General features: G+C 42.0%; 2 protein-coding genes across 3 annotated transcripts in view; one reads left to right on the top strand and one right to left on the bottom strand.

The window, feature by feature from the left end:
- The first annotated feature begins 131 nt into the window (after positions 1–131).
- The window catches only part of cdc73 (cell division cycle 73, Paf1/RNA polymerase II complex component, homolog (S. cerevisiae)), a 37057-nt gene continuing 20493 nt past the window's right edge, over positions 132–16695 (top strand). The window contains exons 1-10 of one of the 2 annotated variants that reach the window (XM_046360433.1): positions 132–307; positions 1262–1367; positions 1563–1632; positions 1746–1808; positions 2070–2122; positions 2487–2575; positions 3267–3480; positions 6842–6937; positions 7344–7422; positions 8024–8088. In XM_046360433.1, coding sequence (XP_046216389.1) covers positions 177–307; positions 1262–1367; positions 1563–1632; positions 1746–1808; positions 2070–2122; positions 2487–2575; positions 3267–3480; positions 6842–6937; positions 7344–7422; positions 8024–8088 — 966 coding nt within the window. In that variant the 5' untranslated portion in view covers positions 132–176. Of the gene's footprint in view, positions 308–1261; positions 1368–1562; positions 1633–1745; positions 1809–2069; positions 2123–2486; positions 2576–3266; positions 3481–6841; positions 6941–7343; positions 7423–8023; positions 8089–16695 lie in introns of both variants that reach the window. The other variant, XM_046360432.1, reaches the window with a different exon arrangement.
- LOC124042101 (beta-1,3-galactosyltransferase 2-like) lies at positions 8368–16136 on the bottom strand. The gene is made up of 2 exons (XM_046360435.1): positions 15577–16136; positions 8368–11104 (listed from the first exon to the last, which is right to left on the bottom strand). Exon 2 carries the CDS (start codon positions 11004–11006, stop codon positions 9651–9653), a length of 1356 nt encoding a protein of 451 aa, XP_046216391.1. The 5' UTR covers positions 11007–11104; positions 15577–16136; the 3' UTR covers positions 8368–9650.

The raw sequence follows: 16695 nt of genomic DNA, 5'->3' as shown, positions 1-16695 counted from the left end.
ATAAAAACTGAAATGTACTGCAATTTGTGTTCAGAATAGACCTATCCATTGACACACTGAACACAAATACAACTGGAAATTGGGATCAGGCATTCTGTGAGACCACATTGCATTCTGTTGATAGGTGACTGGGGGCCTTGCACTCACGCTCGCTAGTTACATGAAGACAAGTGAAGATGGCGGACGTGTTGAGTGTTCTTCGCCAATACAACATCCAGAAAAAAGAAATCGTCGCCAAAGGAGACGAAGTTATCTTTGGAGAGTTCTCTTGGCCCAAAAATGTCAAGACTAACTATGTCATTTGGGGGTATGTTAAATTTGCTTGTTAAAATTGAAGCGAGTAATTTACCAATCGGCCTGTTGTAGCTAGGCTAGCTAGTAACGTTAATAGCTCATGTTAATGTTAGCGAGATATGGTTGTTGATGCCCAAACTTTTCTTGCCGCGTTTAAAATGTGCTAGCTACTATTTGCACCGAAAGATAGCAAATGCAGTTATCATTTTATTGTTAGTTTTGGGGGGGGGGGGTTTAACTAGCACGCTAGCTAACTATCTAACGTTAATTGCTTTGTGTAAAAGCCACTACCCAGGCAACGTTGTCACAAGCCAGCTGTCATGCTTGCAAACCCGCGGTAGTTAAGTTACAGTATTGCAACTAACGTTAGCTATTATTGATTTCCTCAGGTGACCGTACCTGTCACCATGTTTTTACATTTCTAGCTTGCCAGCTAGACATTACTTTGATGTTCTGTGTCAGCTAGCTAGCTAGTTAAGTATTTCCTGGTTTCTGCAGAACAAGCAGTCGTTTTAATGTATGACATTAAATAGTTGGACAACCTCATTTTTACCCGACAAGTTGGACCAGTTGGAGGTGTCATTGAAAAGCTGTGACATAGTCGTCACAGCTGGTCACTATTTGTGTGTAACGTAATTAACAAAATACAGGATTTAAACTATTTATCTTAGCCTTCACTATTAATGCATGCAGTGTGACTAAATTCCAGATTAGTTCCACAAGAGGGCATCTGGATTTTACTGAAAGAACTGTAGACAATGGGCACAACTACTGGTCAACGCTGACTAGTGTTGCAAAATTATTTTAACTTTCCCAACATTCCCTGCTTTTCCAGAAATCCTGGTTGAAGGATTCTGAATTCATGTTTATTCTGTGAATCATCTAACAAACATTTCTGGAAAACCTAGGAATTTTGGGAAAGTTAGTTGAATTTTGCAACGCTAAAGCTGAATGTAATGATTTTCAGAACTGGAAAGGAGGGTCAGCCCAAGGAGTACTACACCCTGGACTCTATTTTGTTCCTGCTCAACAATGTGCATCTCCCTCATCCATCCTACGTGCGAAGGGCTGCAGTAAGTAGACTTAATGTCCTCACTGCAAGTGAGAGTTGTATAGAGTTAGTTGAATACTGCTGCCATGTGTCATGGATGTTCTGTCTTAGTGTTGCCAGTGGTCTATTGATTGTCATTGCCAGAGGTGTTGTTGTGACCTTGGTAGATTGTTGTATTTCATTGTGATTTACATAAGTATTCTGATCATCCCCTAAGACCGAGAACATTCCGGTTGTCAGAAGACCTGATAGAAAGGGCTTGCTGTCCTATCTCAATGGGGAAAGTTGTAAGTATTAATTGAAACCAAATCAGATTTAACACCGTGAATTTAATGCACGCGCGTTGATTCAATTGAAATTATTGTACTAAAGCAATTTCCATTTTGATTTCTCTTCACAGCTACTTCGACAAGTATCGACAGAAGTGCCCCCATAGAGATTGGTTTGCAAAGGCCAACGCAAGGTAGTTTTAGCATTTTGAATATGACAACTCTTCCATTGATTTCAATGATTTAATCCGTGTATATTAGAAAATGTGTTCCCTTGAAACGGATATATCAACAGTCCATGCTGTAAGGCCTAATATACTACTTTGTTCACCATTGGTCTGTGTTGCACATGCAATCAGCTTGGTGAGAGTCATTTTAGATATTGTGCAGATTAGAATTGGAAAGGTATTGCATAATTTTGCACAAGTTGGCTTATTAATTCTTTATTGCATCAGTCAAACGAGCAGCAGATGAAGTGTCATCTGAAGCCAAGAAACCCAGGATTGAGGTATGTAATATCTTTGACCGGCGCCATTCAGACTCCTCAGCTCAGTTCTTTATAGAACGTTCTCCTCAGCTCAGTTCTTTATAGAACGTTCTCCTCAGCTCAGTTCTTTATAGAACGTTCTCCTCAGCTCAGTTCTTTATAGAACGTTCTCCTCAGCTCAGTTCTTTGTAGAACGTTCTCCTCAGCACTAAAGGAATTCTCTATAGGTATCCTGTTTAACAATATGCCAGATAATTTTATCCAAAGCAATTTACAGTACAGTGAATTCATACATTTTGAGAATATGATCCCTGCAGAAATGTAATACATGATTATCTTTCATCATATGGAGCATTTTACCATTCTAACACATTCTGTTATCTAGGATGAGGAACGAGTGCGACTGGACAAGGAGCGTCTGGCTGCTAGACTGGAGGGCCACAAAGAGGGCATAGTGCAAACTGACCAGATCAGGTATGAGGTGCCTACACCCTTCCATCATCCAGCCGCTTTTATTATTTATTTTTACGGTTCAACAACATAATGCAACTGGCAGCATCAGGCTGAATTGAGAGTATAGATTTGTTTAAAAATACCAAATCACAATAAACCAAAAATATAGGTCCTAAGCAATGGATGAAAGTACCTAGTAATGTTTATAATCTGCTGTCGCCTTGAGCAGAGCAGTCTTATGACTAGCGTTAGGATGGGTATGAAGGTACTATCATTGAACGTCCTATGTTACAAAATGTGGGCCATTATCATGAAGCCATTCACCATAGCTTCTTAAAACTTGTGTAGCAAAGGTATCCCAATGAGAGCAGGCTGACATAAATACAAACCAGGAACCTTGCCTTATTCACTAAACACTGGATTATTTAAATTCGCTTCTCAATCAACCCCGAACATTAATTTCTAATCGAGGCAGCGTAGTTTTTTATTAGGGTTTTTTTTCTATATGGTTTTCCCTCCCCACTAAATTATCATCTCAGGGGAGTGGGAAATGCAAACAAAAAAAAAAAAAACGAACACATTTCCAATTCACACATGCATATAATATACACTTGTACATGTGTAAAATAGGACAAATGTAGGCACCCATCTAATTATTCATGTGTTCTGTCAGCGTAGCTGGTGGAATAATGGAGATCACCTCTGCCCCCAGGTCACTGTCCGAGGCCATGTCTGTGGAGAAGATCGCCGCCATCAAAGCCAAGATTATGGCCAAGAAGCGCTCCACCATCAAGACAGACCTGGATGAGGATATCACACTGAAGCAGAGGAGCTTTGTGGACGCCGAGGTGGACGTGACCAGGGACATAGTCAGCAGGGAGCGGGTGTGGAGGACCAGGACCACCATCCTACAGAGCACTGGAAAGGTCAGAGGTCATCCCCTAGACTAGAGCGTCTATGACTGGCGGGTGCGAGGGTCATGCTGTCATTAACCCCCTAAGGTTAATTTCCATGCTCCTGTGGATGCGTCACAATCCACCTCATCCGCCTATGTTGAACTTGAAAGGTGACAGCGCTACTGGAGCAGTGTTTGTCAGACAATGAGACATCCCAAAAATGGGTGTTTTCACAAAATCGTATGTAGCGTTCAAACGGATTGGCCTACAAACTATTGAGCCCTCTGAGGCTCTATGATCTCAAGTGTCAGGAGACTCGCCTGAAGTTTGTACAACTGATCTGCCAACTTCTGTCTATAGCGTCGGCCGCGTTTGAGCTACACTCTACTATAACCCCTCTGTGCAATGGTGTCTGCCTCACGAACATGTACAATACCAGTCAGTTTGGACACTTACTCATTCAAGGGTTTTTCTTTATTTTAACTATTTTCTACATTGTAGAATAAGTCATCAAAAACTATGAAATAACACATGAAATCATGTAGTAACCAATGAAGTGTAACACAAATCAAAATATATTTGAGATTCTTCAAACTAGCCACCCTTTGCCTTGATGACGGCTTTGCACACTCTTGGCATTCTCTCAACCAGCTTCGAGGTAGTCACGATGGGAACCACACATGTGGCGATCATCCGTTCACCTACTCTGCGTCTCATAAAGACACAGGGGATTTGTGGACTTATCAGACCAAAGGACAGATTTTCACCGGTCTAATGTTCATTGCTTGTGTTTCTTGGATCAAGCAAGTCTCTTATTGGTATCCTTTTAGTAGTGTTTTCTTTGCAGCAATTAGACCATGAAGGTCTGACTCGCACAGTCTCCTCTGAATAGTTGATGTTGAGATGTCTGTTACTTGAATTCTAAATAATTTATTTGGGCTGCAATCTGAGGTGCAGTTAATTGCCCATTTCTGAGGCTGGTAACTCTAATAAACTTATCCTCTGCAGCAGATGTACCTCTGGGTCTTTTCCTGTGGCGGTCCTCATGAGAGCCAGTTTCATCATAGCGCTTGATGGATTTTGCAACTGCACTTGAAGAAACTTTTTCAAAGTGTTTTAAAGTAATGATGGACTGTCGTTTCTCTTTGATTATTTGAGCTGTTCTTGCCATAATATGGACTTGGTCTTTTACCAAATGGGCCATCTTCTGTATACCGCCCCTACCGTGTCACAACTGATTGTCTCAAATGCATTAAGAAGGAAATAAATTCCACAAAAGGCACACCTGTTAATTGAAATGCGTTCCAGGTGACTACCCCATGAAGTTGGTTGAGAGAATGCCAAGATTGCAAAGCTGTCATCAAGGCAAATGGTGGCTACTTTGAAGAATCTCTAATGCATTTTGATTTGTTTAACACTTTTGGTTACTCCATGATCCCATATGTGTTATTTCATAGTTTTGATGTTTTCACTCCGACGCAAACTAGTCACCTTTCGGTGAAAATCGCTGTTTTTAATCCAAAATAGATTGATAAGTGTTGATCCGATGAGAGAAGTTTGGGTGGGGGCTTTGGGTGACTACTGGCTGTATGCGAACGAGTGGTGGCATTTGGAGCAATACTGGCTGTATCCAAGGCTCAGGCAGGCGTTCACATAACAGAATGCAGCATATACAGTACGTGGTTAATATTCAGAATGAGAGAATTAGGTGAAAATGAGGCATTGCTTGTTAAACAAGTGGATCCAGGAATGAAGTGTAGCTGCAGCTGGGCCTGGTTTAAGTTGGAATCCACTATTGAGGTGAAAGGAACACCACACACTTTCTCATGTTTTCAATACAGTAGATTAAAATGGATATCCCAGCTGTACTCTCTGCCTGAAATAGACCCTTGGTTGGCATAATTGATATCATGCTCTGCTGGCATATTGTAGAACAGGCAGAAAGTGTACAATGTAGTTATGTGCTGTGTAGGCTGAAGAGATTGCTTTTGTTGTTTGAATTTGACAGTAACACTTGCGTGTGAGGGGGGGGGGTTATTTAATGTTTTACTCAGTGAATGTTATTTTTGCACACATGTAGCCTTGTGCACTTGATCGATGTCTAACATAGTTGCCACTATATAATAGAGCAAAAATATAATTATTATTATTCATTATATGATATTCTACTTTTAAGAATTTGTATTCCCAAAGTGCAATAGTTAGATGTGTGTTGTCACAAGCATTCCATTATAAACATTCTATTATAAAGGCTGTCATGGTAACTGCAATATTACTCTATTGTTTTTTTTTCTCAAGAGTTGAGTGTCATTTGCAGTAAAGTCTAGGCAACAAATAACATTAGATTGCTTTCTATGTGTTTTTTTTTTTTGCTGTGAGTTAGGTTCACATGAACCACTTAACATGTATTAACATGAGACTTAACATGAGACTGATCACGTAGATCATGTTCTTTGTTTAATTAGTTAACCTGCATTTCCCCCTAGTGTCACCTTTTTGGTCCCTCACCAGTTTGCGTCCCTGTTCACTATTATTCTACAATATATATATATATATAGGAAAAATCCTTGAATGAGTTGGTGTCAACTTTTGACTAGTACTGTACATGTCTGTTTTGCTCTGGGACACCCACGGGCCTCACAAGACTTGTCTGAAGGTCTCCCGGTACCAGTTGAAAACATGTATGGAAGTATTTATACACTGTTTTTAATGAAAAAAATATGGGGTTAAATGCATGTTTAGATATATACTATATAGAAGAGACTTCAGAACAAACTTCCTTTTGATATTTTTGCGGGACTATCTGTTCTATCTAGTGGCTCTGTTATTCAATGCATTTGTATGGGCTAATAGCAGTAAGGCCAAAAATACCTTTTCATATACTTTTTTATATATACTTCAAGGGGTTGTAAAATGGTTGTAAAATTTACAATCAAATAGGTAAATGATCCTTGGTATGACCTTAAAACAATTCCATATAGCTCCTCCTCCCGGCTTAGACTCTGATGGGTTATGGTAATGAGATGGACTAAGGTAATGAGATGGGCATCTGAACATTATTAGGAGGAACCTGGCCGCATGGGAAGAACACTCATGTAGATATTACCATGTTCGGATCAGCTTCCCCAGTCCTAGCCTTGAAGGGTGGCGGCGATGGTCCATATCTGTAGCTGATCAACAATCTTTGGCTTTTCTGTTTTCACACTTCAGTGTTCTTTTAATGCCTGCAGGTGGCAGCATCACCTCAAGGGGAAATGTATTGGTTTGGTGGTGATATCTGCTGTTCTCTTATTAAACAGAACAGTAGACGTCTCGTCTACCTTTATTACACTGACGTCTCGTCTACCTTTTTATTTTATGCACTGTGCTGATAAATCTTATGCTCTTGCAGAACTTCTCCAAAAACATCTTTGCCATCCTGCAATCGGTGAAGGCCAGGGAGGAGGGACGCGCCCCTGAGCAGAGACCAGCACAGAACACCACTCAGGTGGTAAGGAACAGCCCATGTTTCATTTTAGATATAAACCAATGTAGATGTACCTTTTTTCTTTTTTTTGGATACACACTCTTGCATCCTAGGAATCCAGCAGTGTTATTTCATTTTTGCCATTGTGATGTAATAAATGCATAATTGAGAATGACTTCCATAAGCAGTAAAGGCTCTTGCTCAAGAGTTCCATAAAAATAAATACCTCCCTGTTCTAATTTCTCTTAAGAAATAGAGCTTGAAATTTAACTGAGTTTCTCCAGAGAAAGATTAAATAGTATTTAACCCGTCGAAGCAGGGTTGAGCGTAGTATTACCACCGAACTCTCCGTTTATAGTCGTCTCTCTTTAGAGCATTAATTGGAAATGACCTGTGTTTTAAGTGTAACCTCTTATCTCCCCTCAAGGACCAGTCCATAAGGAACAAACAGCCTGTCCCAGCTGCTTATAACCGATACGATCAGGAGAGATTCAAAGGAAAAGAGGGTGAGTGGTAGAGCTGGGGTGATAAACTGAAAATTATCGCAGGCATTTTGCTGATTATCGTTCATTATGATAAGTACCCTATACTAGAGAAATGTGATGTTTTTAAATTAAAGTTTGCTACTATAGGTGATTGTTAATGGGACAATTGATGGCTACAATCAAATTAGTTAGTCGTTTCAAGAGCAGTTTTGTGCACGTGAATGTTATAAAATTGAATATTTATTTATTGTTGCATCGACGCAGGCCATTTATCGTGAAATGGATTTTTGCCCATATCCTCCCAGCTCTAGTGAGTGGGACCAGGGCACATATTGTCATGTGACGTGTGCTGCTTTGTAAATATGGTCATGAATAGTAACATTTGGTGTGTGTGTGCGCATTAGTTTCAGCTGACCTGAATGAAAGTTTGTCTCTAGTCACATATGCATGCAATGTATATGTTCATAGATGGTGCTTTACTTTGTAAAGTAAATATATATTTTTGTGTTATCCATTTCAGTTCCTTACACAGTAATGAACAAATGAAGATGCACAAAAAATATAAACTATTTTTAAATATTAAAAGTAAGATGCATTATTGATTAACTAATTGTGTCCTTAGAAACGGAGGGTTTCAAGATTGACACCATGGGAACATACCACGGCATGACCCTGAAGTCTGTGACGGTAAGATCATCCTTTCGTCTTCTGCTACCCTAGTCGGCTTGTAGTTGAACATATATTCAGGATGTTTAGTCCATGCATGAATTTAATTTCATTTAATTCAAATTATCAGAGACCAGAGGTTACCGTTGTAATGGGGACACTCGACTCCTGTCACGTGTTTCTGTTAGATTTGGGATCTGACCAACGGCTCTTTGCTTTGTTGACGCAGCAGACTCGAACTAATGTTGGAAAAACAACCAAGCTTGTAAACAAAACAATGTAAATAGTGAAGAAACACAAGGACAAAGTCTCACTTTGTAGACTTAAGTAAATGCCTGTTCGCAGCACCTCCAAAAATGAACTTCAGTATTTCACTGAGCTCAGCTCCCCTGCCAGACGATGTTGCTGTGTGAGCTGGGGTGTAGCATTATCTATTAGTAGCTATGAAACAAAACAGCAGAAATACTTTGTAAACAGACACTGCGTTATTTTTTTTTTAACTTGCACATGTGCTTATACTTGACTTTTGACTTGTTGTTTGCATATGTAATGCTCGCACTGTAGAGCCCTGCAAATTGACCACATACTAATAGGGCTGGTGAAATACAATCTTACCTGCCAATACCTCAATCTACTCTCATTTGACGGGTGGTAATTATATGCTCTGTGTTCCACCCAGATCTGTTTCCTCTCTCAACCACATTCTCTACTCTTGCATATATCCGGTCTTTCATTCTTCCTCCATGTCAACTGCTACTTGTGAGATTATTCAATGTTCCTTTTGGGTTTTGATACTTCACATTTTTTATATGGCACTAGAAGTGGTTTATATGCTCAAGTATGGCCAAAGATCTTTTTGGTGAATAATTGAAGTACCTTTGAAGGCTCTTTTTTAAACATTTTTAAAAACCTTTATTTAACTAGGCAAATCAGTTAAGAACAAATTCTTATTTTCAATGACTGCCTCGGAACAGTGGGTTAACTGCCTGTTCAGGGGCAGAACGACTGATTTGAACTTGCAACCTTCCGGTTACGAGTCCAACGCTCTCACCACTAGGCTACCCTGCTGCCCCAACATTTAAAAAATATATATATATAAAAACAGGACATTAGTTAAATCCAAGTTGAGCAAAATGGATACCAGACCTTGACAGTCCACCAATACAGTCTAACATTTATCAGTATCCACTGTTGAAATATAATGGGCCCTTCACGCAAACACAGCAGCGATGGAGCATTATTTTCACACGTTGTTCATTGTACTTTTGTGTGGCTTAAATGTTGGAACGGCCTGTATGTGACACTCCCATTGCGCTGTTTGTGTAGCGGCTTTAATTCAGGTCTTCCTCTCTACCGATGCATACAGTTTTTTTCCCCCCAATTAATATATTAAACAAAACAAAATATGAACTGGAGAGCCAGTAAAAAAAATGGCTGTCCTCAACCATTAGTTTGTCCAAAAAACGTACTTTACTCGGTTACATCTAGCCAGTGACTCTGCACAGGCCATGATCTAACATCACCCTTGATCCTCTGTCACCAATTAGGCTGCACCCATGCAGTCTCTGGTGAAACCTGCCTATCTAGTCGTTGAATGTGTTGATGCAGGCGTTGTGCTTGTTGCGCTGCAGGTGGTGCCAGTACTTGAGCAGTTCGTTGGGGTGAAACTGGTGGGAGGTGATAAGGTGGCTGTACTTGCAGCTGGAGTAGGACACCCGCCAGTGGTTGAACAGGAACTCATTGGGTGGCGGTGTGGGTTCGATCCGCAGCTTTGCCAGGCAGATGCCCGTGTAGACGTCCTCCAGATGCAGCCTGCGAATGCCTAGAGAGGCCCTGTAGATCTTCCCCGCCAGGTCCCCCGAGAACACGTAACCAGTTCCTGAGCAGAAGGTGGGGTACCTCTCGCTGGGATACAGCTCATGGGACATGTACCACTTGCTGTTCTTATTCCTGTTGGGTGCATAGCCCTTCATCAAGTAGCCTGTGAAATAGTCACGTTTTGGCTGATTCTTTGGCTGGAGCAGCTTGTGGACGAGATACTCGGTGTTGACAAACATGTCACTGTCTGTCTTCATGATGTAATTGGCGCCTGGGCAGTGCGCGGCCACCCAGTGCATGCCCATCAGGGTTTTGATGGTCAGGTTGTTGTATGTGTCCATGAAGTCCTGCTGGATGATGTCACGGTGCCTCCTGCTCTCTGCCTCAAGGCTGCTCTGCTGCAGGCGACCCACCTCGCCCTCCTTCACACCCAGCAAGAAAAGCCGGACAAGGCCTGGGACCACGCTCTCGTTTCCCCATGTTTGCCGGATGGCCTCCCTGGCCTCCACCTGCTGGGCCTCCGTGGCTATCAGCAGCACCAGTAAGGGTTCTGGGTCGCCCTCCTGGCACTTGTTGGGCTCGTTGATGATGTAAGTGTAGGGTTCCAATGTCAGCAGGCCCCCTAGCCCGACCTCTCCGCTCAAGTTAGCATTAGTCGCCAGCGAGCTCTCCAGTCCTGTGACCCGCTGCGGAGAGGAGTCCGCCTGAGGGGAACTGAGGTTGGCATTCATTTTCGGAGGTGCAGGGGGAACCGGTGCATCCCTCAATTGAATCTGTGAGGAGCTGTGATTTCCTTTGTCTATGGAGTGCAGTCCTCCCTCGGTGTAAGCCACTGGGTTCTCCCTCCGCAATGTTGGGCCCTTGATGCCCGGCAGCCAGTCCTGATGACGCAAGATGACCAGGACCACCAGCAAGGAGAGGAGAGACAGGAGCCTGGCAACGTGCGTGCAGCAGTAGCGCCTCCTCCACTGCATGGTGGCTGTGTGCACCACCTCACTTGGGCAGCGGTGACACCTGGTCAGGTGCTTGTCGTGTGCGAACAAACCTTTATTGCAGATGACAGTGGCGATGTGTCGGGAGTTCCTGGGGGAACTACACCTGGGCTGGTGCTGTACTTCCATTCAAGTCACTTTAAATTGCTTGTCAGATGTCAGTCCTGCCTGTATGTTACAACCAGCTTCATGCTCTGAGACGAAGTGCAGTCTTCAAGAGGCTTTATCTAGGAGAAAAACAAGTTTATTTATATATATATATCAGCTTTAATATTGCAGATTGTAGCTTCATCAATGTAGTTGTCTGCATTTCCAATCCCCCATATATTTTTCTGGTAAATAAATATATTTTTATACATACACTACCGTTCAAAAGTTTGGATTCAGTTAGAAATGTCCTTGTTTTTGAAAGAAATGCACTTTTTGTCCATTTTAAAATAACATCAAATTGATCAGAAATACAGTGTAGAAATTGTTACTGCTGTAAATTACTATTGTAGCTAGAAACAGCAGATTTTTTTTTAATGGTATATCTACAGTCGGAAGTTTACCTACACTTAGATTGGAGTCATTAACTCATTTTTCAACCACTACACATATTTCCAGTTAACAAACTATAGTTTTGGCAAGTTGGTTCGGACATCTACTTTGTGCATAACACAAGTCATTTTTCCAACCATTGTTTACAGACAGATAATTTCACTTATAATTCACTATCACAATTCCAGTGGGTCAGAAGTTTACATACACTAAGTTGACACTGCCTTTAAACAGCTCGGCAATTTCCAGAAAATTATATCATGGCTTTAGAAGCTTCTGATAGGCTCATTGACAATTGGAGGTGTACCTGTGAATGTATTTCAAGGCCTACCTTCAAACTCGGTGCCTCTTTGCTTGACGACATGGGGAAATCAAAAGAAATCAGCCAAAACCTCAGAAAAATAATTGTACACCTCCACAAGTCTGGTTCATCCTTGGGAGCAATTTCCAAATGCCTGAAGGTACCACATTCATCTGTACAAACAATAGTATGCAAGTATAAACATCGCGGGACCACGCAGCTGTCATACTCCTCAGGAAGGAGATGCGTTCCGTCTCCTAGAGATGAATGTACTTTGCGTGTGCGAGCAAGGAGGCCTACAAACCTGACTCGGTTACACCAACTCTGTCAGGAGGAATGGGCAACGTTCACACAGCTTATTGTGGGAAGCTACCCAAAACATTTGACCCAAGTTAAACAATTTAAAGGGAATGCTACCAAATACTAATTGAGTGTATGTAGACTTCTGACCCACTGGAAAATAAATAGAATGATTTATTTAATATTGTCTCTACTATTCTGACATTTTAAGTTCTTAAAATAAAGTGGTGATCTTAACTGACCTAAAACAGGGAATTTTTACTAGGATTAAACGTCAGGAATTGTGATACACCTTAGTCAAATACATTTAAACTCAGTATGTAAACTGTGTACAGTTGATGTCAAGAGGCCCATTATGAGCAACCATCACTCCTGTGTTCCAATGGCACGTTGTGTTAGCTAGTCCAAGTTTATACATTTTAAAAGGCCAACTGATCATTAGAAACCCCTTTCGCAATTGTTAAAACAGCTGAAAACTGTTAAAACATACCTTTAGACTAGTTGAGTATCTGGAGCATCAGCATTTGGGGGTTCGATTACAGGCTAAAAATGGACAGAAATAAATTACTTTAGACTGACGAGTTTCAGAAGATTCATGTTCTGCGAAATTAAGGCTATTCCATGCGAGAAACTGAACATCTCGTACGACGCTATGTACTATCCCCTTCACAGAACAGCGCTAACTGGCTCTAACCAGCACAACTGAGCAAGAGGACACGTACATTAGTGTCTTGAGGCATCTGTTTCTCAAACAAGTCCTCAACTGACAGCTTCATTATATAATACCCGCAAAATACCTGTCTTAACGTCAACAGTGAAGAGGCGACTCCAGGATGATGGCCTTCTAGGCAGAGTTGCAAAAAAAAAAGCCATCTGACCGGCCAATATTAAGATGTGCAAAAGAACACACTGGACAGAGGAAGATTGTATAAAATAAAAAAGTGTTATGGACAGACAAATCTAAGTTGTTCTTCGGATCACGAAGAACATTCGTGAGAAAGAAAAACTGAAAATATGCTGGAGGAGTGCTTGACGCCATCTGTCAAGCATGGTGGAGGCAATGTGATGGTCTGGGGGTGCTTTGGTGGTGGTAAAGTGGGGGATTTGTACAGGGTGAAAGGGATCTTGATGAAGGAAGGCTATCACTTAATTTTGCAACTCTATCCAGTACCCTGTGGACGGCGCTTAATTGGAGCCAATTTCCTCCTACAACAATACAATGACCCAAAGCACAGCTCCAAGCTATGCAAGAACTATTTACCATACGGTCTATGTGCTGGTCACTCCATTAGTCACCGGATCTCAACCCTATTGAGCTGTTGTGGGAGCAGCTTGACCGTATGGTACGTAAGAAGTGCCCACCAATCCAATTTATGGGAGGTGCTTCAGGAAGCATGGGGGGTGAAATCTCTCCAGATTACCTTAACAAATTGACAACTAGAATGCTAAAGGTCTACAAATCTGTAATTGCTGCAAATGGAGGGTTCTTCGCCGAAAGCAAAGTTTGAAGGACACAATTATTTGAATTAAAAATCATTATTTGTAACCCTGTCAACATCTGGACTATTTCCCATTCATTTTGCAACTCATTTCGTGTTTTTCATGGTAAACAAGGACATTTCTAAGTGACCCTAAACTTTTGAACGGTAGTGTATGTTTAAAATATATTTTCCTTTTATAATTTCCCGCAAACACTACCACCCCTCCCCTAATTGGAGTAAACTAATAACACTTAGGCTTCTACTTCTAGCTTATACATACTATATACATTTGACATGCATTGTGTATTTTACTACAGTTTATATTTAGTTTTTAGACCAGGCCATCAATCTACTTCTCACTTCTATTTGCTGTATGATTGTAACTGATTGTTAACCCCCAAGCTGAAACCATCAAACGCTTGGTGTGGGGTGACCTGAGCGATTTGTATTGGTTTGTCTCGACCATAACACTATTCATCTAATGAATTATTAATTGTGAGAAGTGTAATCGGGCTCTTTAGCATGTCATTTTAGAGATTAGACTGGCTAGTGAGTCTCACCAACAGCTCTCTCAGAAAGCAGGGCAATGTCGTTCACACTATGTAAAACTGGCCAAGTGTCAAACGGGCTGGGTAGGGCGCGAACACTGTCGGGTCTTTAAAAAAATGTTTTTTAACCTTTTATTTAACTAGGCAAGATCAGTTAAGAACAAATTCTTATTTTCAATGACTGCCTAGGAACTGTGGGTTAAATGCCTGTTCAGGGGCAGAACGACAGATTTGTACCTTGTCAGCTTGGGGGTTTGAACTTGCAACCTTCCGGTTACTAGTCCAATGCTCTAACCACTAGGCTACCCTGACTGAGTTGGAGATCCATTGCAGTTGTTTTTCCACCTCCTGCTGTGGTTGAATTGTATGGAACTACACTGTGACTGATTTTTGTCACTTACTGACGAGTTAGCATCAATCATTTTTAGTGATGAAGAAAAGACCAGTGGGGAGATAGCTACGTGTTTATCATTCTGAGCAGATCTCTGATCGGGTCAGAGATGACTAACGACTTTCGTGTAAGAACTCATCTGTCAATTGAGTCAGACCAGTCAACGACTATTCCCTTAGAGACTATTCTGATCTGCTGTATACCATGTACACTGGAGGCATTGATAAAGCTGCTTGGGGAAAAGTTTGTTTGTTTGGAGATGAGGAGAAAAGGACTCGTTTTTGATATTGCTTTGTATACATTTACGTATCATTTAGGGTTATTTGCGTAACTCCTCGTGAAACATCTTGTTTTAAAAAACCATTTTGTTTAAAGTTGAACACTTATAGGTAGGTGGACTAGATGATGAGCTTCTCTGACAATTGGAGGAATTCAAACTGAAGATGGGAAGTGGTCACATTTGGCACAACAACTCAAGCTGACTGACATTTTTAGGAAAACTTTGCTTCGGCATTAAGTAGGTTTGGTTTAGATTGCTGTAAAAGCAATGCCCTTTTTGTGCCAGTAGCCCCCAGGAGTTGTGTGGGTTCTCTCCGATTCGACTGGATTACATGCCGCCCTCTTCAGACGCGCCCCCCCCCCCCAGACAAAGGGTTGTTTTGTGTGTGCACGAAGCGCTGAAAAGCCCAATGTTAAGCCCTCGTGGACACATCCTCAGGAACACAAAGAAACACTTGCACACCAATATGTTCTAAACAAAAACAAGCCAGAAACTGTTTACTTAGCAGTTTTTACTACAACTATGTTGTTGAAGAGTGACGTGTGAGCATATCGGCAGCAGGGTAGCTCTAGTGGTTAGAGCGTTGGTCTAGTAACTGGAAGGTCGCAAGTTCAAACCCCTGAGCTGACGAGGTACAAATCTGTCGTTCTGCCCCTGAACAGGCAGTTAACCCACTGTTCCTAGGCAGTCATTGAAAATAAGAATTTGTTTAACCCACTGTTCCTAGGCAGTCATTGAAAATAAGAATTTGTTCTTAACTGATTTGCCTAGTTAAATAAAGGTAAACAAATATATATATATATATATGTGTCAGCTGTGTTGGTGCTGGAATTGAGCACGCCGGAACAGAAGACATACCTATTCCCAGTTCAAGTCGTTTTAGAGGAGGACGGAGGTGCTCTGCACATCTCTGAGTAAAACAACCTCCCCATGCCTCTGCCCAGTGCTGCCCCTAGATTGAAAGGTAATATCCTCTTCTCCCTTCCCACAACACACCTTGGCTCTCATCTCCGTCGCACAGTTACACTTCTATCGCTGCTCTTCTCCCACTGGGTGGTTAGCTGAATCACACGGCCACTGCTTCTATGGATCCGGTCTTCAGGTTTGGACGCCGTCGTTCCTCTGCTATGTTTTCACCACGCGCAGAACCGTCCCTCCCTTGGTTTCAGTTCAATATTACTCATATGGGAACACTGTTGGCGCACCAGCAATGCAGTCTCGTGTTCAGTGCTGCTGCTAACTTGAGGCTAACGGAGCCGTAGAGATGAGATCCAGCAGAGCGGGGTAAAGTTGTCCCGTGCACTCCACTCCAGTCGCTCCCTTGCGTGTTCTTTCCTCTGTACGTCTCTGGTTCTCTCAGGCACTCTGCATCTGCTCTTATCTTTCCTGCCCTCGCGCTTCCTCTTTCCCTCTCTCTCTCTGGTGGGTGGTACTGAGGGGGCAGGGCTATTTTCTCTGTACGGTCTGATAGACAGCTGCAGGCTTGGTGATTAATATGCTCCACATCTCACACACTACCCATGGCTCTAAGAGGGGGAGGGTTTCTGAACTATTAATTCCCACACCCCGAAGAAGGACGAAATAATTTGAGGGGAGGGTTACAGTGCTCCATTCCCAAGGCATGTTTTCTATGTAGTGTTGTGGTGTCTCTCGTCGTAAATATGTTCTTAACTGACTTGCCTAGTTACATAAAATGTAGTCAATCTCTCAATAGCTGATCTTCTCCAGAGCATTTGCAGGGACTCCAAACCTGAAACTAAATGCCTTTTTTCCCCCTTTACCGGAGTATAACTGTAGCGTGTTCTCGCTGGAGCACAACAAAATGCTATGTCACCCTGCCATCCTGGCTTTATCTCTCAATTCTTTCCCCTTCAGCTTTTTGTGTGCGAGAGGGATGTGAGAAGCTTCTAGTGGGGTGGAATATGGAGGGTCCGGTTGTGGTGTTGAGAGGCTAAAATTGCACCACACACACACACG

The sequence above is a fragment of the Oncorhynchus gorbuscha genome, linkage group LG08, assembly GCF_021184085.1.
Source record: "Oncorhynchus gorbuscha isolate QuinsamMale2020 ecotype Even-year linkage group LG08, OgorEven_v1.0, whole genome shotgun sequence".
Taxonomy (NCBI): Eukaryota; Metazoa; Chordata; class Actinopteri; order Salmoniformes; family Salmonidae; genus Oncorhynchus; species Oncorhynchus gorbuscha.
This window is presented reverse-complemented; position numbering and strand designations above follow the sequence as displayed.

What these genes read in the sequence shown, in the direction of transcription:
- LOC124042101 (XM_046360435.1), bottom strand. Translation starts at nt 11,006, where the DNA reads ATGGAAGTACAGCACCAGCCCAGGTGTAGTTCCCCCAGGAACTCCCGA.